This window comes from Tachyglossus aculeatus, unplaced genomic scaffold (genome assembly GCF_015852505.1).
Source record: "Tachyglossus aculeatus isolate mTacAcu1 unplaced genomic scaffold, mTacAcu1.pri scaffold_82_arrow_ctg1, whole genome shotgun sequence".
NCBI lineage: Eukaryota > Metazoa > Chordata > Mammalia > Monotremata > Tachyglossidae > Tachyglossus > Tachyglossus aculeatus.
Genome location: NW_024045094.1, coordinates 76844 through 100789, shown reverse-complemented (window position 1 = coordinate 100789; position 23946 = coordinate 76844). Strand labels below are relative to the sequence as shown.

The 23946-nt window shown below is 46.9% G+C and overlaps 2 protein-coding genes and 1 non-coding gene across 3 annotated transcripts; all 3 read right to left on the bottom strand.

Moving 5' to 3' along the window:
* Positions 1–3466: 3466 nt before the first annotated feature.
* Positions 3467–15961, bottom strand: LOC119924095 (olfactory receptor 14A16-like). The gene is made up of 5 exons (XM_038743150.1): positions 15015–15961; positions 14911–14962; positions 9456–9569; positions 3713–3865; positions 3467–3616 (listed from the first exon to the last, which is right to left on the bottom strand). Exons 1-5 carry the CDS (start codon positions 15959–15961, stop codon positions 3467–3469), a joined length of 1416 nt encoding a protein of 471 aa, XP_038599078.1.
* LOC119924157 lies at positions 4687–4824 on the bottom strand. The gene has a single exon (XR_005449052.1). It is a non-coding gene; the product is annotated as a small nucleolar RNA SNORA7 (small nucleolar RNA).
* A 2081-nt stretch (positions 15962–18042) lies between the features above and the next one.
* LOC119924094 (olfactory receptor 14A2-like) lies at positions 18043–23293 on the bottom strand. Its single transcript, XM_038743149.1, has 5 exons — positions 22416–23293; positions 19702–19727; positions 19294–19303; positions 18917–19016; positions 18043–18069 (listed from the first exon to the last, which is right to left on the bottom strand). Exons 1-5 carry the CDS (start codon positions 23291–23293, stop codon positions 18043–18045), a joined length of 1041 nt encoding a protein of 346 aa, XP_038599077.1.
* Positions 23294–23946: the final 653 nt, after the last annotated feature.

Here is a 23946-nt window from a genome sequence, read left to right as displayed (position 1 = left end):
CTTGTATATATTTGCATAGATTTATTACTCTATTCACTTTACTTGTACATATTTACTACTCTATTTTTAATGATGTGCATATAGCTATAATTCTATTTATTCTGACAGTTTTGAAACCTGTCTACATGTTTTGTTTTGTTGTCTGTGTCCCCCTTCTAGACCGTGAGCCCGTTGTTGGATAGGGACCGTCTCTATCTGTTGCCGACTTGTACTCCCCAAGTGCTTAGTCCAGTGCCTTGCACACAGTAAGCACTCAATAAATACAACTGAATGAATGGAGTTCCATCAGTGAATGTCTCTATCTCTCTTCAAACACTGTTATTATTATTAGTTTTATTATTCGGTGTTAACAATTTCTGTGTCAAAGTCTGTGCCACATGATGATAAGTAATTCAATCTATTGATGGTATTTGTTGAGTGTTTACTGTGTGCATTACACTGGACTAAGCGCTTTGAAGAGTACAATACAATGGAGTTGGTAGATGCAATCTGTGCCCACAATGAGCTTACAGCACAAAGATGAAATTACAATCCAAACGGACATGTTTCCTGTCCCACAGGGACTCTGAGTGTAAGAGGAAGTAAGATCTCAGGAAGGGTAAGACACTAATGCCAGGTCACACAGCCGGCCAGTGGCTGAGCTGGGATTAGAACTCGGGTCATGTGACACCCATTCACATGCCATTGAACCAGGAGGCCTCCCAGGGAATGCATTGCCACTCATGACCTAATCTTATCAGCCAACCTCCCAGACCTTGACAAATACTGAATATCCAGACTTGTTGTTTGGGACTCTGCATCAGTGATATATTTGGATATGTCTGAGGGCAATTCCTCCACTCACAGCCCTGGATCACTGCCACTGTCCACCTCCTTCGCTCTTATGCTCGAGCTGCCGAACGCTGCTGGCGAAAGTCTAAACACCATGCCAACCTCGTTCACTTCAAGTTTATCCTTTCCTGCCTTAACTCAGCCCTCTCCTCTGCCAGACAAAACTATTTCTCCTCCCTTATTGACTCCCATGCCCATCATCCCCGTCAGCTCTTCCGTACTTTCAACTCCCTTCTCAGGCCCCCGGTTCCTCCCCCTCCTCCTTCCCTCACCCTCAACGATCTAGCCTCCTACTTCATTAATAAAATTAAATCCATCAGGTCCGACCTCCCCAAAGTCACTCCCCCACCTTCTTCAACCCCCCGGCTCTCAACACTCTCTGCTACTCTCCCATCCTTCCCAGCAGTATCCTTAGAGGAGCTCTCCTCCCTCCTCTCAAGTGCTACTCTGGCCACCTGTTCTTCTGACCCCATTCCCTCTCATCTCATGAAATCTCTCGCTCCGTCCCTTCTCCCCTCCTTAACTTCCATCTTCAACCGCTCACTCTCCACTGGTTCCTTCCCCTCTGCCTTCAAACATGCCCATGCCTCTCCCATCCTAAAAAAAACCCTCTCTTGACCCCACCTCACCTTCTAGTTATCGCCCCATCTCCCTCCTACCATTCCTTTCCAAACTCCTTGAATGAGTCGTCTACACGCGCTGCCTCGAATTCCTCAACACCAACTCTCTCCTCGACCCCCTCCAGTCTGGCTTCCATCCCCTACATTCCATGGAAACTGCCCTCTCAAAGGTCACCAATGACCTCCTGCTTGCCAAATCCAACGGCTCCTACTCTATCCTAATCCTCCTCGACCTCTCAGCTGCCTTCGACACTGTGGACCACCCCCTTCTCCTCAACACGCTATCCAACCTTGGCTTCACAGACTCCGTCCTCTGCTGGTTCTCCTCTTATCTCTCCGGTCGTTCATTCTCAGTCTCTTTTGCAGGCTCCTCCTCCCCCTCCCATCCCCTTACTGTGGGGGTTCCTCAAGGTTCAGTTCTTGGTCCCCTTCTGTTCTCAATCTACACTCACTCCCTTGGTGACCTCATTCGCTCCCACGGCTTCAACTATCATCTCTACGCTGATGACACCCAGATCTACATCTCTGCCCCTGCTCTCTCCCCCTCCCTCCAGACTCGCATCTCCTCCTGCCTTCAGGACATCTCCATCTGGATGTCTGCCCGCCACCTAAAACTCAACATGTCCAAGACTGAACTCCTTGTCTTCCCTCCCAAACACTGCCCTCTCCCTGACTTTCCCATCTCTGTTGACAGCACTACCATCCTTCCCGTCTCACAAGCCCGCAACCTTGGTGTCATCCTCGAATCTGCTCTCTCATTCACCCCTCACATCCAAGCCGTCACCAAAACCTGCAGGTCTCAGCTCCGCAACATTGCCAAGATCCACCCTTTCCTCTCCATCCATACCGCTACCCTGCTCATTCAAGCTCTCATCCTATCCCGTCTGGACTACTGCATCAGCCTTCTCTCTGATCTCCCATCCTCGTGTCTCTCCCCACTTCAATCCATACTTCATGCTGCTGCCCGGATTGTCTTTGTCCAGAAACGCTCTGGGCATGTTACTCCCCTCCTCAAAAATCTCCAGTGGCTACCAATCAATCTGCGCATCAGGCAGAAACTCCTCACCCTGGGCTTCAAGGCTCTCCATCACCTCGCCCCCTCTTACCTCACCTCCCTTCTCTCCTTCTCCAGCCCAGCCTGCACCCTCCACTCCTCTGCCGGTAATCTCCTCACCGTGCCTCGTTCTCGCCTGTCCCGCCATCGACCCCCGGCCCACGTCATCCCCCGGGCCTGGAATGCCCTCCCTCTGCCCATCCGCCAAGCTAGCTCTCTTCCTCCCTTCAAGGCCCTACTGAGAGCTCACCTCCTCCAGGAGGCCTTCCCAGACTGAGCCCCTTCCTTCCTCTCCCCCTCGTCCCCCTCTCCATCCCCCCCATCTTACCTCCTTCCCTTCCCCACAGCACCTGTATATATGTATATATGTTTGTACATATTTATTACTCTATTTATTTATTTATTTTACCTGTACATATCTATTCTATTTATTTTATTTTGTTAGTATGTTTGGTTTTGTTCTCTGTCTCCCCCTTTTAGACTGTGAGCCCACTGTTGGGTAGGGACTGTCTCTATATGTTGCCAACTTGTACTTCCCAAGCACTTAGTACAGTGCTCTGCACACAGTAAGTGCTCAATAAATACGATTGATGATGAAATACTGAATATCCAGACGTGTTCTTTGGGACTCTGGGCCAGTGATATATATGCATATGTCTAAGGGCAATTCCTCTTTCAAAGAGGTGGTAGGGGATTATTAGTACATGGACACAGACATTTTGTCGCAGAATGGATGCTGGGGGAATGTTCCCTTTAGGATCCTGACCAGGGCAGCCTTCAGGTCCCTGTTCCTCAGGCTATAGATAAGGGGGCTCACAGTGGTGGGCACCACAGTGTAGAACATGGAAACCAGCAGATCCAGAGCCGAGGGTGAGTCTGAAGGTGGTTTGAGATGGGCAAATGCTCCGGTAAAGAGAAAAATGATGATGACAGTGATATGGGGCAGGCAGGTGGAGAAGGCTTAGGCCCAGCCCTCGGGGGACGGCATCCTCAGTACGGCTAAGAAGATGCAGACATAGGAGAAGATGATGAAAAAGAAACAGATGCCATCTAAGAATATCACACTAACCACACTCACATCTATGGCAATGTGGTCCTCAGGGCAGGAGATCTTCAACATAGGGGGACGTCACAGAAGAACTGCTGGACAACATTGGACCCATAAAGGTTCAGGGAGAATGTAGAAGCTGAAAGCCTAACTCCAAACAGACCCCCATTGAGCCATGATGCTGCTACTACAGGCAGTTTTGTTCATGATGAGCTCATAACGCAAAGGGGAGCAGATGGTGACATAGTGGTCAAAGGATATTGCAGTGAGAACAAATAGCTCTGAAGCACCAAAGAAGATCAGTAGGAAGAGCTGTGAGACACAACCCAGAATGGAGATGGAGCTGTCACTGGTCAAGGAGTTGACAATGGATTTGGGTACTGTTGTAGAAATGTAGCAGAGGTCTATGATGGGCAGGTTCTTGAGAAAGAAGTGCATGGGGGTGTGGAGACACTGGTCAAGGGTGGTGACAGCAACAGTGAGGGGATTCCCCAGAAGGGCCATTAGGTAGACAAAGAGGAACAGCATGGCATGGAGCAGCTGCAGCTCCCAAATGTCAGAGAACCCCAGGAGGAGGAACTCAGTCACAGTGGAGACGTTGGTCATTTCTGGGAGTTGATGTTGACTCCCTGCAAAGGAAGAGGGACACTTCAATTTAGAAACATTGGCATTCCCACTGAACTGTAAGTTCCTTGAGTTTAGGTAACATGTCTACCAACCATATCAAATTGTACTCTCTCAAGCAGTTAGTACAGTGCGCCGCATATGATAAATGCTTAATAAATACGATGGATTGGTAGCATCGATGAAGGAATCAACACAACTTCCCTTTGGAGTAAATCAATCCATTGTATTTATTTATCACCTATAGTGTTTCATATGATTAATATGTGCAGGGGTCTGGCATGTCTTGTCTTATGCCGTCAAGTCATCTCCGAACCGTAGCGACTCCATAGACGCAGCTCTCCCAGAATGCCCCACCTCCATCTGCAAGCATTCTTATAGTGGATCCATAGAGTTTTCTTGGTAAAAATAGAGAAGTGGTTTACCATTGCCTTCTTCCACCCAGTAAACCTGAGTCTCCACCTTCAACTCTCTCCCCTGACACTGCTGCCCAGAATGGGTGTGTTTTGACTTGGAGCAGATTGCCTTCCTCTCGCTAGCCACTGCCCCAGCTAGGAATGGAATGGGTATCCCTCTGCTGGATTCTCCCTCCCTTGGCCGAGACTGGTAGGGTACAGGAAACTCTCCAGGTGTGATCCTGAGAGGGGGCAGGAGTGTGTACCAATCAATTAATCAAGCAATGGTATACTTACCGTTTGCAGAGCACTGTACTAAGCACTTGGGAGAGTACATTCCAACAGAGTTGGTAGACACATTCCCTGACAACCAGGAGCTTACAGTCTAGAGGGGGAACTAATAAGACTGTTGATTATATGGTGCATAAAAAAGGGGGCTTAGAGAAACGGCAACAGTAATAAAATATAGAAGAAAATATGTGGCAAAGTGCATACTCACAAGGCTTGCGAGTTTATGTTGCACAACACTATATAGAATGTAACTAAACATAACTGACTGTGGTATGCTTCATAATTTATAACTGCATGTCATGCTTTATGGGAAGGTGGTGCTTAGACAGCTGGAGTCCTTTGAGGTCCTAGATTAGGGTGACACTTATAGCATGACAGAGAGATGAAGGGGGAGGAAGGTTTGCTTGAAGTCTACATGTAGTGGCAACAAAGAAGTAACTGTGTCAAAGTACAGAGGCCAGCTTGAGGAGATATCACTTGCCAGATTGCCATAGTGGCATGAGGGCTGGATGACCTCATAGCAGCCAAGGTGGGACACGGGTAACACAGACGTCCAACACGGATTGGACATCCAGTGTTAATACTGGAGACCAATGGATATGAGGGTGGTGATATTGTTGTGGGTTTATTCTCTAGTAGTTCTGGAGAGTGTAGTCATGGATGTGTCTTTCTTGATGTGTGACAATAATCCCGCTTTTGGGAACTTCTGAGTGCCTCCTTGTTGTGGTTTTGTGGCATGATCACCGGAGCTAATAGTTCATATGATCCCTTCCCTCACAGTGCTTCCATTCCATTGTGGAGGGGCCTAGTGGAAAGACCCCAAGCCCGAGAGTCAGAGGATCTGGTGTGCAATCCTGGTTCTGCCACTTTCCTGCTGTGTCACCATAGGCATGTAGCTTTTCTCTGCTTCAGTTTCCTCCTCTGTAAAATGGGGATTTGATACTTCTCCTTCCAACTTAGACCCTGAGTCCCACGCGAGATGGACACTGTGTCTGACTCGATTATCATGAATTGAACCCGGCCCTCAATATTTTGATTAGTCTATTGTAAGGTCTTGATAAATACCACAATTAGCATTATTCGTGGAGAAGGCAGAAACTAAATTAAGATAGGAGAAGGCCAGAGAGGATCAAGAGATGCACATGATGGCTATGAATTGCTCTCGATTCATTCATTCAATCATATTTATTGAGCGATTACTGTATGCAGAGCACTGTACTAAGTGCTTGGGAAGTATAGGTTGGTAACATATAGAGATGGTCCCTACCAAATAACGGGCTCACAGTCTAGAAGGGAGAGACAGACAAATAAAACCCTCATATGTAAACACACTTATCATGGAGATATACACGAGCACACACACACACAGCCACTCACACACACACATACACACACAAGCTCACACACAAGCTTCAACTGACTGCAGTTACTTACACATAAACACCCACAACCACACAAACCTACACTCATTTAGCCACTCCTTTACTCATTTAACAATTTGCTAAAGCATCGCTCCCTGGACTCAGAATCGTACCTGGCGAGTTTCCGGTACTCTACCAGTTTTGGCTATGGGAAGGAGAGTCAAGCAGAAGCATATCCGTTCCATTCCTTGCTTGTGCAGTGGCTAGTGAGTGCAAGGGAAACTGCTACAAGTCAAAACTCACCCGTGCTGGGCAGCAGCAGCAGCAGCAAGGGAGAGAGCCGAGGGCGGAGACTCAGGTTTACTGCAGGGAAGAAGACAATGGAATACCACTTCTGTATTTTTACCAAGAAAAATTTTGGATAAACTTACAGATGGAGAATAGGGTGTTCTGGGAGACATGTGCCCACTGATAGGTAGGCGACGACTCGACAGCATAAGACAAGACAAAGCATCACTAAGGCAATATCTCTTCTCTCCTTCAAACCCTTCACCTGCACCATGTGTCTTTTCACATGAAACAAAAACACCTCACAATCAGCTTCCAGGCTTTCTACCATGTGAGACCTCCCACCCCCCACCCCTCAGCCCTTGTCCATCTCCTCTATTCAGTTCCTCTTCACTGCTCCCAAGCCAAATTTCAAGCTGTAACTCACTCTTGATTCTCCCTTCCCCATCCTGTGACTCACTGTTCCCCTGGCCTGGGCCTGGAATTCTTTTTTTTAAGGTATTTAGTAAGAGCTTACTATGTACCAGGCACTGTACTAGTCACTGGGGTAGAGACAAACTAATCAGGTTGGGCACAGTCCATGTTCCACATGGGGCTCACTGTCTTAATCCCCATTTTACAGATGAAATAACTGAGGCACAGAGAATTGAAGCGACTTACCCAATTGACTTCCCTCCTCCTTTCCATATCAGACAGACCACAGTTTTCCCCACATTCAGAGTCCTGCTAAATCTTACCTCCCCTAACCAGCTTCCCTGATTAATTTCCCAGCACACTAACCCATATCATTCCTACAGGAAACTCTGACTTGAATGTGGTGACTTGCAAGCTCCTTACACTCATCTACAAATGAACTCTCAGTGCTGTAAGTCTTTTTATTTTCATCTCTTTGTAGGCAAGGATTGGGTCACTTGCTTTCAAGCTTTGCCAACACCTATTGCATCAAGTGGGTGCTCAATAAATACTTTTTTAAAAAACAATGGTGCTTGCTAAGTGCTTACTAGGTGCCAGGCACTACACTGAGCACTGGGGAAGATACAAGAAAATTGGGTAGATGCAGTCCCTATCTCATCTAGGGCTCAATCTGAATTCCCATTTTACAGATGGGATATTCCAAGGCACAGAGAAGCAAAGTGACTTGCCCAACGTCACACAGCAGACAAAGGGCAGAGCCCGGATTAGAACCTGTGTCTCAGAGCCCATTGTTGGGTATGGATTCTCTCTATCTGTTGCCAAATTATACTTTCCAAGGGCTTAGTACAGAGCTCTGCACATAGTAAGGGCCCAATTAATATGATTGGATGAATGAATGAATGAATGAAGGAATGGCAGAGTCAGGATTAAAACCCAGGTCCCCTTACTACTACCACTACTCTTTGCCAGTCCCTGGGCGAAGACACACTTTTTCTCTGGAAGGTGATGGGAATAGATTCCCTTCTCCTCCTCCCCTCCAGACCTCCACCGCCCAAGATTTGTTCACTGCCTCCCCTGCCCGACCCAGAGCATACAAACAGCCGCTGACACAACAAATCCGATTGTGGTTCTCAGAGGAAAAGAAAAAGACAGAAGATTCACTGACTCCAATCAACACCTTGCCATTAGCTTCAAGCTTTTTACTGGTGTTCTCCTCCATGTTTCCCTTCCCTCTTCACCCACTCCCCTCCAGCCCTTAGAAACAGATCTTCTCCATGTGCCTCTCTAAGGACATTCCCTTCTCCAACACATGGCTCAGATCCTTCCTTCTGCCCGAATCTCCCTCTGCCTTCAAACTTGCCCAGATTAATGTTTCTTCTCCCCACATCGTATCAGCCCACATACCACCTCTGCATTTTCACATTCACGACTGTTCATAGCTCTTTGCTACTTATAGATTCACATTACTACGTAAGCACTTATTAAGCTGTGCGTCCACCTTTCCATTCTTATTTCCCCCATGCTGTAAATTTTTTTGGATCAGTCTAGCCCAGCAAACTGGCAAATCCAGGAGGGAAGGGATCGAATCTCTTACCTGCATTGCATTCACCTAACATTCCTGCATGGAGGAGTTGATGATAGTGCTGTTGTTCTAGAACCAATCACACTCTCTCATTCCCTCCCTGTCATTTCCCACCAGAAACATTTTCTGACATCCAGGACAAACTCCTGGCCGAAGTGCTGACGCTGTGCTGCAGGGCCCCAGCCAGGCAAGTGGCTTCCATGTTAGCTGGATGGAGGTGGATGAAGAAGGGGAGATGAGTGATGGTTGGGGCCACTACACTGTCAAATACGTACCTTCCCAAAAGCCCACCTGCCCCTCTGGGGATGTAGCCCTGCCCCAAAGTCCGACACTGGCCCCGTGTGTGAGCATTTCACCTGAATGGCTCCATCTCTTGCATCCTCATCATGGTCTATGCCTCCTCTTCCACCACCCCCCGGGGCACACTCACTGGGGCAGCGTAGAGCTGGAGGACTCTGACCTCTGCTGGGTTGGGATGGACCTCTCTCCACTCCAGTTCTTGGGTGCACCTGACTAGTCTTATCAGCCAACCTCCCTGACCTTGACAAACCCTGAATATCCTGACTTGTTGTTTGGGCCTCTGGGTCAGTGATATATATGCATATGTCTAAGGGCAATTCCTCTTTCAAAGAGGTGGTAGGGGATTATTAGTACATGGACACAGACATTTTGTCGCAGAATGGATGCTGGGGGAATGTTCCCTTTAGGATCCTGACCAGGGCAGCCTTCAGGTCCCTGTTCCTCAGGCTGTAAATGAGGGGGTTCACAGTGGGGGTTATCACAGTGTAGAACACGGAAACCAGCGGATCCAGAGCTGAGGGCGAGTCTGAAGGTGGTTTGAGATAGGCAAATGCTCCTGTAAAGAGAAAAATAATGATGACAGTGAGATGGGGCAGGCAGGTGGAGAAGGCTTTGGTTCGGCCCTCGGAGGACGGCATCCTCAGCACAGCTGAGAAGATCAAGACGTAGGAGAGGGTGACATAAGTGAAGCAGCCGGCATCCAAGACGAACGCAGCAGCCACACTCACATCAGTGGCAATGTAGACTTCAGAGCAGGAGATCTTCAGCAGAGAGGGGGCAACACAGAAGAACTGCTGGACAGCATTGGATCCACAAAAAGTCAAGGAGAAAGTAGAAGCTGAAAACAATACTCCAAGCAGACCCCCACTGAGCCATGATGCTGCTGCCATGCGCATACAGGCTGTTTTGTTCATGATGAGCACATAACGCAGGGGGGAGCAGATGGCAGCATAGCGGTCATAAGACATTGCAGTGAGGACACATAGCTCTGAAGCAGCAAACAAGACCACTAGGAAGAGCTGTGAGGCACAACCCAGAAAGGAGATGGAGCTGTCACTGCTCAAGGAGTTGATAATGGATTTGGGTACGACTGTAGAAATGTAGCAGAGATCAATGAAGGACAAGTTCTTAAGAAAGAAGTACATGGGGGTGTGGAGATGCTGGTCGAGGGTGGTGACAGCAATAATGAGGAGATTCCCCAGAAGGGCCACTAGGTAGATAAGGATGAACAGCGTGGCATGGAGCAGCTGCAGCTCCCGGATGTCAGAGAACCCCTGGAGGAGGAATTCGGCCACCGTGGAGATGTTGGTCATTTTTGGGAGATGATGCTGACTCCCTGGAAAGGAAGAGGGGAACTTCAATTTAGAATCATTGGCATTCCCTCCAGACCGTACGTTCCTTTTGGGAAGGTAACACCTCTACAAATTATGTCATATTGTACTCTCTCAACCACTTAGTATAGTGCTCTACACACTGTAAGTGATCAGTAAATATGTTTGATTCCCATTTTAATAAAGCAGTTGTATTCATTGATCACCTATAGAGTTCAATAATATTGATACATGTAGCGTTATGAATACATCAATCAATAGCTCAATGGTACTTACTGAATACTCACTGTGTGCAGAGCACTGTACTAAGTGCTTGGGAGAGTTCAATACAACGGATTTGGCAGATACTTTCCTGCCCACCAGGAGGTAACAGTCTAGTGGGTAGACTCTGCATACCGTAAACACTTAATAAATACGATGGATTGATAGCATCAATGAAGTAATCAACACTAATTCCTTTCAGAGTTTGCCAGCGCTTAGAAGTGCTTCACACATAGTGAGCACTTAACAAATACCATCATCATTATTATTAAATCAGTCTGTTGTATTTATTTGTCACCTGTAGTGTTCATAGTATTATTATGTGCAATGGTCTGGCACGTCTTGACTTATGCTGTCGATTCACCTCCGACCCATAGAGACTCCATGGACGCATCTCTTCCAGAGTGCCCCACCTCGATCTGCAAGCATTATGGTACTGTATCCATAGAGTTGTCTTGGTAAAAATAGAGAAGTGGTTTACCATTGCCTTCTTCCACCCAGTAAACCTGAGTCTCCACCCTCGACTCTCTCCCCTGACACTGCTGCCCAGAACAGGTGCGTTTTGACTTGGAGCAGATTGCCTTCCACTCACTAGCCACTGCTCAAGCTAGGAATGGGATGGGTATCCCTCTGGTTGACTCTCCTTCCCTTGGCTGAGACTGGTAGGGTACTGCAAACTCTTCAGGTGTGATTTTGAGAAGGGATAGGGGTATTTACCCATCAATTAATCAACAATGGTATTTACTGAGCACTTAGGGCTCAGTCCTATTTCCCATTTTACAGATGTGGTATTTAAGGCACAGGGAAGCAAAGTGCCTTTCCCAACATCACCCAACCGACAAGGGGTAGAGCCACGATTAGAACCCAGGTCCCCGAGCTCGCTGTTAGGTAGGGATTGTCTCTGTCTGTTGCTGAATTGTATTTTCCAAGTGCTTAGTACAGTTCTCTGCACAGGGTAAGTGCTCAATAATAATAATAATAATGATGGCATTTACTAAGTGCTTACTATGTGCAGAGCACCCTTCTAAGTGCTGGGGAGGATACAAGGTGATCAGGTTGTCCCTCGGGGGCTCACAGTCTTAATCCCCATTTTACAGATGAGGGAACTGAGGCACAGAGAAGTTAAGTGACTTGTCCAAAGTCACACAGCTGACAGTTGGCAGAGCCGGGGTTTGAACCCATGACCTCTGACTCCAAAGCCCGGGCTCTTTCCATTGAGCCACGCTGCTTCTACTATAAAAACGATTGAATGAATGAATGAATTAATAGCACAGGAAGGATTAGAACCAAAATCCCGTTACTACTACCACTACTACTACTACTATTACTACTACTACTACCACTACTACTACTACTATTACTACTACCACTACTATTTGCCTCTTCCTTGGCCCAGACACACTTTTTCCCTGGACTGTGATGGGAAAAGATTCCCTTCTCCTCCTCCCCTCCAGCCCTCTTCCAGCCAAAGTTTGCTCACTGTCTCCCCTGCCCCACCTTGGATACACAAACAGCCGCCGACACAACAAATCTGATTGTGGTTCTCAGAGGAAAATGATACAGACTAAAGTCTGGTTGACTCCAATCAACTCATTGCCACTAGCTTCAAGGCTTTTGACCGGTGTTCTCCTCCGTGTTTCCCTTCCTTCTTCACCGACTACCCTCCAGCCCTTGGAAATGGACCTTCTTCCTTTTCCTCTCCTCCTCCTCCCCTCCTGAACTCCCCATCCCAAGCCGCTCAAACCCCGCCCCCGCCCCACAGCACTTGTGTATGTTTGTACATGTTTATTACGCTGTATCTTTTATTAATGATGTGTATATTGCTATAATTCTATTTATTCTGATGGTATTGTCACATCTCTACTTGTTTTGTTTTGTTGTCTTACTCCCCTTTCTAGACTGTGAGTCTGTTATTGGGTAGGGACCTTCTCTATATGTTGCCAATTTGTACTCCCAAGTGCTTAGTACAGTGCTCTGCATACAGTAAGCGCTCAATAAATATGATTGAATGAATGAATGAATGAAAAAGGACATTCCCTTCTCCAACACATGGCTCTGATCCTTCTTTCTTCCCGAATCTCTCTCTCCTTCAGATTTGGCCAGATTGAAGTTTCTTTTCCCCATGCCAATTCAAGCCAGATACCGCCTCTGCATTTACACATTCACAACTGCTCATTGCACTTCCCTACCTATAGATTCACATTACTAAGCACTTTTTAAGCTGTGCATCCACCTTTCCATTCTTATTTCCCCCTAGCTGTAAATTCTTTTGGATCAGTCAAGCCCAGCAGACCTGTAGGTCCAGGAGGGAAGGGAATGAATCTCTTACCTCCACTGTGTTCACCCAACATTCCTGCATGGAGGAGTTGATGATAGTGCTCTTGGTCTAGAACCAATCACACTCTCTCATTCCCTCCCTGTCACTTCTCATCAGAAACATTATCTGACATCAAGGACCCAATCCTGTCTGAAGTGACCACGGCATAATGCTGACGCTGTGCTGCAGGGCCCCAGCCTGGCATGCTAGCTGGATGGAGGTGGATGAGGAAAGGGAGATGAGTGATGGTTCGGGCCACTGCACTCTCAAATACGTACCCTCCTGAAAGCCCACTTGCCCCGCTGGGGATGTAGCCCGGCCCCAAAGTCTGACACTGGCACCATCTATGAGCATTTCCCCTGAATGGCCCCATCTCTTGCATCCCCATCATGGCCTCTCCCTCCTCCTCCAACACCCCCTGGTCAGACTCACTGGGGCAGGGTAGGGCTGGAGGGCTCTGACCTCTGCTGGGTAGAGATGGACCTCTCTCCACTCCAGTCCCTGGGTGCAGCTGGCTATGAAGGAAGGGACAGCCTGGCAATCTCAGCTCCTCTTCTATCCCCTGTGGGCAAGGAGATGTTCTTCAGAGAGTCCCCCCTCCCCAAAGATAAAACAGCCACTGCTCTGTGGGGAACCCCTGGAGGGTCAACTCAGGTGGGACCTCGTGATCTGGCTGATGCCAAAATCCTCTGCCTGTGCGGTCCCTGAGGTCCTGTAGAGATGAAGGCCCAGTCCCTAAAGCTGCAGCCATGGTGCTGCACTCCAGAGTTTCCATGGAAACAACAGCATCTACATCCCAATATCCCAACTGTTTCTAATGTTCTGACAATCTACAAAAACTGTGGGTGTTTTCAGCTTCACCTCATATACAACCTTAATCAATCAGCTTCTCATTCAATCAGTCAATTGAACAATTTCATTTTCTGACACCTTCTGATTGCAAAGCTAGACAGAAGAAGACATTCCTCTAAATCCATCCTATGATTCTCCTCCAGGCTGAGTAGGGTGGGGCAGAGGACTGGGGTTTTGAGAAGGGGTGATGGGAAGCAGAAATTCCTGGCTTGAGGAAGAATAGGATGGAAATGGCTCCTCCTGTTGTGATGATTTACTAAGCTGCATTCTGGAAACCAAAGTTCCAAACCACTACCTTGCTGGTTCAATCTCTCATCCTATCCCGACTGGATTACTGCACCAGCCTCCTCTCTGATCTCCCATCCTCCTGTCTCTTCCCCGGTTAAGTCCACACTTCACTCTGCTGCCTGGATTATCTTTGTACAGAAACGTTCTTGGCAGGTTACTCCCCACCTCAAAAATCTCCAGTGGTTGCCTGTCAACCTACGAATCACGCAAACACTCCTCCTCTTGGAGTGCGTGGAAGGAGGCAATGGTAAACCACCTCCTTATTTTTACCAAGAAAACTCTATGGATATGCTACCAGAGCGATTGCAGATGGAGGTGGGGCGTTCTGAGAGAGATATGTCCATGGCAGCGCTATAGGTCAGAGACAACTAAACAGCATAAGACAAGTCTTGATGCAAACATCTATCTCCTTTTCTATTTTTCCCTCCATTCCTTCCTATTCTAGGCAATTTATTCTGTATCTATCTCCCCCATTATACTGTAGTCTCCTAGATAGCAGGGACAATGCATTTTGTTTTACTCTCCTTTACAGTGCTATGCACCCAGAATGTGATTGCAATTATAATTGATTGATTGATTCATGGAAGGATGGATGGAGGGATAAGAGGATGAATTGATAAGACAGATGCAGTTGTAACCATTCTGTCTCCATTCTCCCATATTGTCCCCCATTTTCCAACTTTCATACCCACTCCGAGTGATCTTAACGTGCATATTAGCACAATAATTACTAATAAAGTTTTTATTAAGAGCTTAGGTGCCAAAAAACTGTTCCAAGTGCTTGAGTGAAAACAAAATAATCAAAGCAGACACATTCCCTCGCCCACGGAGTCTGTATCGAATTCCCACTTAACAGAGAATTCTAGAGATGTTAATTCCCTGATTCAAGGTCACACAGCTGTTCAGCGTCAGAGTCGGGATTGGTACTTTCGTCTCATCACTCCCAGTCACATGTTCGTTCCATTAGTACATGATGCCTCCCAAAGAATGAATGGATTGTCAGTCACACACTAGATTCATCAACCACCCTCCGAGACTTGGACAAATACTCACTCTCAGGGCTATCTCTTTGGACTTGTAGGACACTTTTGTATGTGGATAAGTCCTTGAGTGGGTATCATGTTGAGGGATGGGATCATCAGCACAAGGAAACACACAGCTTATCCCACAGGAGCCACCGGGCATTTCCCCCTTTTAGGGTCCTCCCCAGGGCGGCCTTCATGTCCCTGTTTCTCAGGCTGTAGATAAGAGGGTTCAGGGTAGGAGGCACCACGGCATAGAACACAGATACTAGCAGGTCAAGAGCCGAGGAAGAGTCTGAGGGAGGCTTGATATAGGCAAATATCCCTGTGAAGAGGAAAACTGTGACAACGGTGAGGTGGGGCAGACAGGTGGAAAAGGCCTTGTTCCGTCCCTCAGAGGATGGAGTCCTCAGCGCGGCTGAGAAGATGCGGACATAGGAGATGATGATGGAAGTGAACCCGACGACAACTAAGACTACTCCAACAGCCACGATCACATCAATAGCATCATGGTCCTCGGAGCAGGAGATCTTCAGCAGTGAGGGGACATCACAGAAGAACTGCTGGACAGTGTTGGACCCACAGAAGGGCAAGGAGAACGTTGAAACTGAAAACAAGACTCCAAACAGACTTCCGCTGAGCCAAGAGGCAGCCACCATCTGCACACAGGCCCATCTATCCATGATGAGCTCATAGCGCAGGGGGAGGCAGATGGCAGCATAGCGGTCGTACGACATTGCCGTGAGAACAAAAAACTCTGAACCAGCAAACCAGGTGACCAGTAAGACTTGAGAAGCACAGCCCAGGAAAGAAGTGGAATTGTTATTAGTCAGGGAGACGGCAATGGATTTGGGGACGGTGATGGAGATAAGACACAAGTCATTGAAAGACAAGTTCTTAAGGAAGAAGTACATGGGCGTGTGAAGGTGGTGGTCCAGGGTTGTGATAGTGATAATGAGGAGATTCCCCAACAAGGCCACCACATAGACAAGGAGGAACAGCACGGCGTGGACCAGCTGCAGCTCTCGGGCATCGGAGAACCCCAGGAGGAGGAATTTGGTCACCGTGGAGATGTTGGCCATTTCTGGGATATGAGGTTGTCTCCCTGCACAGGACAAGAGAAATCTTAAATTTAGAGACACCGATAGCATGGATGAAGGAATCGGCATTCATTTCAATAGGAGTAAATCAATCAGTTGTATATGAGCACTTCAGGAGTTCAGTAATATTAGTGCATATGAGCCCTGCTTTCAGTGAGTTTCTATTTTATTGGAATCTCTAAGTTTCCAGTCCTGTAGAAACAATATGGCCTAGTGGAAAGAGCACAGCCTTGGGACTCAAAGTATCTGGCTTCTAACCTCAGCTCTGGCATATGCTTGCTCTGTGACCTTCAGAAATTCACTTTACTTTTCTATGCCTCAGTTTTCTTATTTATAATTTGAGGGTTCAATACCTGTTCTCCCTTCGACAGAGACTCTGTTCTCTCCAGATTCCATGTTGTACTCCAGCATTTAGTTCAGTGCTTGACACATAACAAGATCTTAAAAAATGCCACAATATTATTATTAGTGGAGGAGAACAAAACTAAAATAGATTACAGCTAGGAGAAGGTTAGAGAGTGTAAAGAGATGCATATAACGCCTATGAAATGTCAATGATTTAATTTTGTCTTGTCTTATGCCGTCGAGTCATCTCTGACCCATAGCGACGCCTTGGACACTTCTCTCCCAGAAGGCCCCACCTCCATTTGCAGTCGTTTTGGTAGTGGATCCAGAGAATTTTCTTGGTAAAAATACAGAAGTGGTTTACCACTGTCTCCTTCCACGCGGTGAACTTGAGTCTCTGCCCTCGACTCTCTCCCATGCTGCTGCTGCCCAACACGGCTGAATTTGGACTTGTAGCAGATTGCCTTCCACTCGCTAGCCACTGCCCAAGCTAGGAATGGAATGGATATGCCTCTGCTTGATTCTCATTCATTCAACCACATTTATTGAGCGCTTACTGTGTGCAGAGCACTGTACTAAGTGCTTGGGAAGTACAAGTCAGCAATTCTCCCATAGTCGAGATTGGTAAGGTACTTGATTTAATATTTAATTTGATTTAATATTCAGACAAAAATGTCCTTATATATAAGCATACTCATTCTTACAGTGACCCAAACGTTAGCAAACACACATACACACAAGTACACACACACACGCTTCCAACTGATTCGTTGCTTACACATACTGAAAATCGTAAAAGCACACACACACACACACATACATATATATATATATATTAATGCATGTATATAGTCACTTATTTAACTATTTCCTAAAGCATCTCTCAGACTACATCTCTCCTCTCCTCAAAACCCTCCACTGACTCTACATGTCTTTTCAGATGAAACAAAAACTCCCCACAGTTGGCTTCAAGGCTCTCTACCACCTAGCCCACCCCACAGTTTAGTAAGGTGCCCGGCACATAGTAAGTGCTTAATAAATACCACAGTTATCATCATCATCATCATCCTCTATTCAATCCATCTTCAGCACTCCCAAGCCAACCTTCTAGTTGTAACGCACTCTTGACTTTCCTGTTTCCACTCTTTGCTCGGGCTGTTTCCCCAACCTGAAGCACCTCCCTTCCCAATCAGATAAACCACAGCTCTCCACACATTCAGAGCCCTGCTGAAATTCCTATGAGCTTCTCCAGATTAATTTCCCAGCACTCGAAACCATACGATCACTTCAGATAATTCCGGCATGAATGAGCTTATTAAAACCTCCGTAGCACCCATATAACACATATGTACTTATTTAGATAGTTATGTAAATACTTTAATGCTTAAATACTTGTGGGCAGAGAATATGTCAATTTGGAATTTGGTTGGTTCATCTCCTTGTGGGCAGGGAACATGTCAACAAATTCTGCTGTATCATACTCTTCCCAAGTGCCTTGTTCAGTGCTTGGCACACAATAATCACTCAATAAATACTGTTGATTGATTGGTAGAGTGCACTGTTCTACGTGGGCATGCAGTAAATGTTATTACTCCTACCACAACTGTTTATCTCTCCTTATGCTGAGATGCACTTCTTCCCTTGGTGTTGATGGGAGAAGATTCTCATCTATCCTCCCCTCCAGACTACCTCCCAAGATACAAGAAGAAGAAATTCAGTTAGCCAAGTTCTGCAGAATTCTTTGCCTGTTAAGACAAAGAGAAAGGCAAAATTAGGAAGAGTTGATCAGAACACTCCCTTGAAAGGCAGGTTCCCCACCATTTAGCGCAGTGCTTGGCATGTAGGAAGTACTTAAAAATACCATAACTAGATAGCCATGTCTTTCCCTGACACCAACTCTTCTTTCTGCATTTTGAAAATCCCAACAAATAAATGATAAATAAAGCAGATGTGAGTGTGTCCCTACAACCACTTATAGACTGGTTGAGGATACGACAGGGCCTGCTACTGAGAGGATGAGCCTGCTTTTCTGTGCCACCCCACTCTGCCGTCATCTTTATCAACTGTCTTGCAGGGTTGGCTACAGCAGGGTTAGACTGGAGAGTGAGAATAGTTCACTGCAAACCATCACTGCTACTTCATAAACAATTCAAGAGCAAGTCTTACTGATTGAGAGATACCTCATTCTTGCACCCACTGGGGAATTTAAATGTCAGTGGATCCTCCTCCAAGTTAAAGAAGCCTCCTCTCTTAGATTCACCCCAAAGCCCTCCATCCAACTCGGTTAAGGACTGAATAAAAAAATAAAATAAATAATGGTACTTGTTAAGCACTTACTATGTGCCAAACACTGCTCTAAGCACTGGGGTATATATAAAGTAATCAGTTTGGACACAGTCCCCATCCCACATGGGGCTCAGAGTTTAAATAGGAGGGAGTAAGACTTAATCCCCATTTTACAGATTAGGTAACTGAGGTGGAGAGAAGTTAAGTGACTCGTCCAAGGTTGTACAGCAGACATGTGGCAGAGCCAGGATTAGAACCCAGGTCCAGCTGTCATAAATGGAGCAAGACCTAGGGGCACCATGGTACCCCAAGTGGTGTGGGGGGCGTGGGGGGCTCCTTTTCAATTTGCTCCATGGTGACATAGGACACAAAGTCTGTGATAGAATGGGATGACTTGCAATGCTGACTGGGATATTTTGACAAGCAGAGTGAGTGGTGGAAGGCCCAGTGGGAATCACAACTACTCAAGTTGTGAGTAGTTCTGGACTGTGAGCCCGTTGTTGGGTAGGGACCGTCTCTATATGTTGCCAACTTGTACTTCCCAAGCACTTAGTACAGTGCTCTGCACACAGTAAGCACTCAATAAATATGATTGAATGAATGAAAAGTAAACTCATGCAACGGAAACTCCACGTGCACACACTCACCCAAAAATACAGAACTAGGACCCCTACCCCCCCCACCCAAAAACACCTATAACACACCCACATAAACCGTTAGCTCCAACAGAGGCTTCCCCTCTAGTCCATAGGCTCTTTATGGACAGGGATCATATCAATCTACACTACTGTACTGTATTCTCCCAAGAACTTAGTGTGGGGCTATGCCTGCACTAAGCACACAATAAATACCAGTGATTGGTTGATTTTTTTCACACCTACACAATCTGATTGAGAATCCACACACTCCCTTACCCCAAAAAGGACAAGATTTGCTGCTGCTGCTGCTTTTACTGCTGATAATGATGAGGGCGATGGAGAAGTGTTCCATGGGAATGTCAGGCAGATCTCACTCTGTAGACTTCGAGCCTGAGATTTTGTATGTGGGAATCGGTTATAGTGTGAGTGGCATCTGCAATGTGACTCACACACCCTCATCCTTAGCCACCTTGTGCCCCCTGGGTAAGGAGTGCAATGAGCAAAATGTTGGCCAGGAGTGCAGCACAATACCAAGGGAGACAGTGCCCCAGCCCAAACTAAAACCTCATGTGCTTCTGTCTCCCCGGAGTGGCCCTTCTCTCACATTGAACTCCTGGTCCCTTCCCACCCTGGTTACAGTCACCTGGGCAGTGTGGGGATGTCAGTCCAGGATGGTCCCTGTACCCCTCGGGCTCCTTGGTGGTACTGACCATGAAGGGAAAGTGTGGCTCTCAGCCCTTCTCTGCTCTCCTGCGGATACCGAGATGCTCTTTAGATGGTTCCCCATCCCTGTAGATAAAGCAACTGCTGCTCTGAGGGGAATCCCTAGAGGACAGGCTCAGAGCTCCACAGAGGGAACTCATGGCCCTGGATGGTGTGAGAACTCTCCCTTCACAGGGTCCCTGAGTCCCCGTGGAGATGAGGTCCATGTAGCTGTTGGGCTGCTGACCTGCAAGGTTCCCATGGAAACAATAGCATCTATGTTCCAACATCCCAGAGGCCCTCTTTGTTAATGATATTCTGGTCAACTGTGGTTTTAGCTTCGTCTCATTCACAACCTCAGACAATCAATCTGTTGATAAAATAATAGCAACAATAACAATAATAATAATGGTATTTGTTAATCACTTACTATGTACCAAGCACTGTGGTAGATATAAGGTGATTAGATTGTCTCATGTGGGGATTCCAGTTTTAATCCACATTTTATAGAAGAGGTAACTGAGGCACAGAGAGCTTAAGTGGCTTGCTCAAGGTCACACAGCAGACAAGTGGCAGAGCCGGGATTAGAACCTATGTCCTCTGACTCCCAAGCCCATGCTCTTTCCACTAAGCCAAGAATCAATCAATTGTATTTTCTGATGCCTATGCAATGCAAATCTAATGAGAGTTAGGAATGTCTGGGTATTCCCCCTAAGAACCCTCCCCTCCCAAGCAGTGTGGGTGGATAAATATGGGCAGGGCAGGAGGTTGAGGGGTTCTGAGGTAGGGGTGACGAGAAGGAAATCCCTGGCTTGAGGAGGAATAGGGTGCAGCCTTTGCTTTGTCGTCTTGTAACTCGGTTTTGTAACCAGGTTCTCCTGACAGGACACTTTATCAAACTGGAGTGTGGAAACAACTGGCTTCCTTCCAATCAATGACCCTGTCCCCTTTCAAAGTATATGACTCTTCCTCCTGAGGAAGGAGAAATAATCTGTGGGGCTGGGCCTTTGGACTCCAACTCACCGTTGCTAAAATCGTGCTCTCCTTTCAGGCTCACCACACACCTTCACACTCAGTCGAAGTACAACCAATGCAAGTTATTGATCTACTGTTGGGTTGCCCAGATCTTCACTGGTTTGAAAGCTCCTTGAAAGCAGTGACCACTTGTCTTGTTCTGTTGCACTATTCCCATTTCTTCAATTAGTTTTCCACTCTCAGCAGGGACTCGATACACATCCCCATTTAATTGATTGATACCAAATAACCACCAATGTTGACCGACAGCTATATGACATGTTGGCCCCCAGAAATGCCCTGCAGAATCTGGAGTTGGCAAACCCCACCTGAAGCGCTGAAGTGTGGAGAGCTGTTCTCTGCCAGAGAAGCAGTGTTCCATAAGGGTGAACAGCCAGGAAAGACCATTGTGGGGTGCAACCATGCAGGGGATTCTAAGGGAAATATAATGGGTTAGGGCTAGGGTTAAGGTTAGGGTTCAGGTTTGGGTTAAGTTTTTAGTTAGGATTAGGGTAAGGGGTAATATAAGGACGTGGGTTCTGCTTAAATTTAAGGTTAGGATTAATATCTTAATTCAAAGAGTTAATTAAGGATTATGCTGAAACAAAACCCTGCACTAGCCCAGATAACATCTATGGTGAACCTAAATACTGCCAAGGTCATATGGCAATACACAGCACTTCCTATATCTGCACAAATTGTCAGAAGTGGCCCAAAGAGCTGTGCCTTCCCGCTGGTAAGATATGTAGTTCCGGGAATGACTCTCAGCCCTTGACTGAACTTGGAAATTTGTGTCCGACCTTTAAGGGACTGGTCACTTAGCAGGTGAAAGAGGCACCAGGATGAACCCAGGGGTCGGGGAAGATCCGGAAAGTCACGGTCAGTGAGTTGGGGTAGGCGAAGTCTGGATTTCTCTGAGGCACACACTCTCCCAAGTTATTTTCACAGAGTAGGTTGTAAATCAATACTATTGATTGATTGATTGAATATCTATCCCGGTGAAAGTTATGCTTGCCTGAGCCATAACACTTAATCAATTAGTGATATTCATCGTGCACTTACTGTGTGCAGAGCACTGTACAGAGTGCTTGGGAGAGTACAACAGAGTTTGTAGACATGTCGCCTGCCCACAATTGGGCCACAGTCTAGGGTCGGGGGATTGGTCAGACATTGATATGAATATAAATAAAGTATGGGTATGCAAATAAGTTCTGTAAGGCTAGGTACCCACCCCTCCTTAAGAAGAGTTTGTTCGTTACTCTTGCACACATTGAAATCCCTCACTGTCGAGACTTCAGACAAGAAGGACAGCTCTACAGATGCATATGCCACTGGAGATTCCCTCTGATTAAGGAGGGGAATACGAGAGAAAGGAAGCAGACATTTTAACCCAGAAGGGAGGGCGAAGGAGTCTTCCCTTTAGGGTCCTTCTCAGGGCAGCCTTTCTTTGCCTGTTCCTCAGGCTGTAGATGAGGGGGTTCAGGGCTGGGGGCACCATGGTGTGCAACACGGATACGAGTGGGTCCAGCACTGAGGGGGAGTCTGAGGGTGGTTTGAGATAGGCAAAGGCACCATTCCCTACGAACAAGGTCACCACCATGAGGTGCGGCAGACAGGTGGAGAAGGCTTTGGCCCGGCCCTCCATGGACGGCATCCTCAGCACGGCGGAGAAGATGTGCACATAGGAGAGGGTAATATAAATGAAGCAGATGACAGCTAATGCTACCCCAGCAGTCACACTCACATCGATGGCACTGTGGTCCTCAGAGCAGGAAATCTGCAGCAGGGAGGGGACGTCGCAGAAGAACTGTGGGACAGCATTGGACCCATAGAAAGGCAGGGAGAACGTGGAAGCCGAAAGCATGAAGCCAAACACGCTCCCTATGAGCCAGGAAGCTGCCACCATTTTCACACAGACCCCTCTGCTCATCATGATCTCATAGCGCAGGGGATAGCAGATAGCAGCATAGGGGTCATAGGACATCGCTGTGAGGACAAAAATCTCTGAACCGGCAAACAGGACCCACAGCAAGAGCTGTGCGGCACAGCCAAGGAAGGAGATGGAGCTGTTGTCGGTCAGGGAGTTGTGGACGGACTTGGGGACGGTGGTGGAGATGAGGCAGAGGTCGAGGATGGACAGGTTCTTAAGAAAGAAGTACATGGGGGTGTGGAGGTGCCGGTCAAGGGTGGTGACGGTGATGAAGAGGAGATTCCCTGTCAGGGTTGCCAAGTAGACCAAGAGGAACAGCACGGCATGGACCAGCTGCAGCTCCCAGACATCGGAAAACCCCCGGAGGAGAAATTCAGTCACCGTGGAGAAGTTTGCCATTGGGAAATGATGTTGAATCTCTGCATAGGACAAAGGAAGGATCAAATTTAAAGATACTGATGAGGTGAAGAAATCAATAGGAAATTTGTCAGTAATTCTATGAGAGGGGCAGCTGATGGCACATTGACAGTTGTTGATTACAAAATGACCTAGAAAATTTGGAAAATTGCTTCCACATAATTACAGGGGACTCCCAAAGAAGTGTTAGCAAAATAATGCTGCAAGTGGGGACAAAATGACAAGGATGTAAGACATAAAAGTAGTTGTAGTAATAATAGCAGTAATAGCAGCAAAAGCAGTAGTTCAAGCAAGTAGTAGTAATAGTAGTTGTGGAAATAGTATTAGTGGTAGTAACAATGGCATTTATTGAGCACCCAGTGGTCAGAGTCCCCTTCTCTGCAACACTAATTGTGAGTGATGGAGAATGGAGTGTGTTGTCCAGGAGAATAATGAGAAGTGGAAGAGGTTTTTATTCACATTTACCCCTACCCCTGATTTTAGGAGTGGACAAAGAGGAGTCTCTTCAAGATTTCCAATGCCTATACAGGAAAAAGTCTGGCTTGGGAAGTCTAGCAGTACGAGGCCTCTGGTCTGGCAGAGGAATGGGGGAGATCAGTCGATGAATCAGTGTTGTTTATAGAGCACTTACTGTG

What these genes read in the sequence shown, in the direction of transcription:
- LOC119924095 (XM_038743150.1), bottom strand. Translation starts at nt 15,961, where the DNA reads ATGGCCAACATCTCCACGGTGACCAAATTCCTCCTCCTGGGGTTCTCC. An exon ending in CCAAAGAGATAGCCCTGAGA is followed by an intron (nt 9,570 to 14,910) that starts GTGAGTATTTGT and finishes TCTCTGCTGAAG; the next exon opens with ATCTCCTGCTCTGAAGTCTA. An exon ending in TCATGGCTCAATGGGGGTCT is followed by an intron (nt 3,617 to 3,712) that starts GTTTGGAGTTAG and finishes CCTATGTTGAAG; the next exon opens with ATCTCCTGCCCTGAGGACCA.
- LOC119924094 (XM_038743149.1), bottom strand. Translation starts at nt 23,293, where the DNA reads ATGGCAAACTTCTCCACGGTGACTGAATTTCTCCTCCGGGGGTTTTCC. An exon ending in ATCTACAGCCTGAGGAACAG is followed by an intron (nt 19,728 to 22,415) that starts GCAAAGAAAGGC and finishes CTCCTTACCCAG; the next exon opens with GGGGCACAAGGTGGCTAAGG. An exon ending in CGCCCCCCACACCACTTGGG is followed by an intron (nt 18,070 to 18,916) that starts GTACCATGGTGC and finishes TTGTCTTAACAG; the next exon opens with GCAAAGAATTCTGCAGAACT.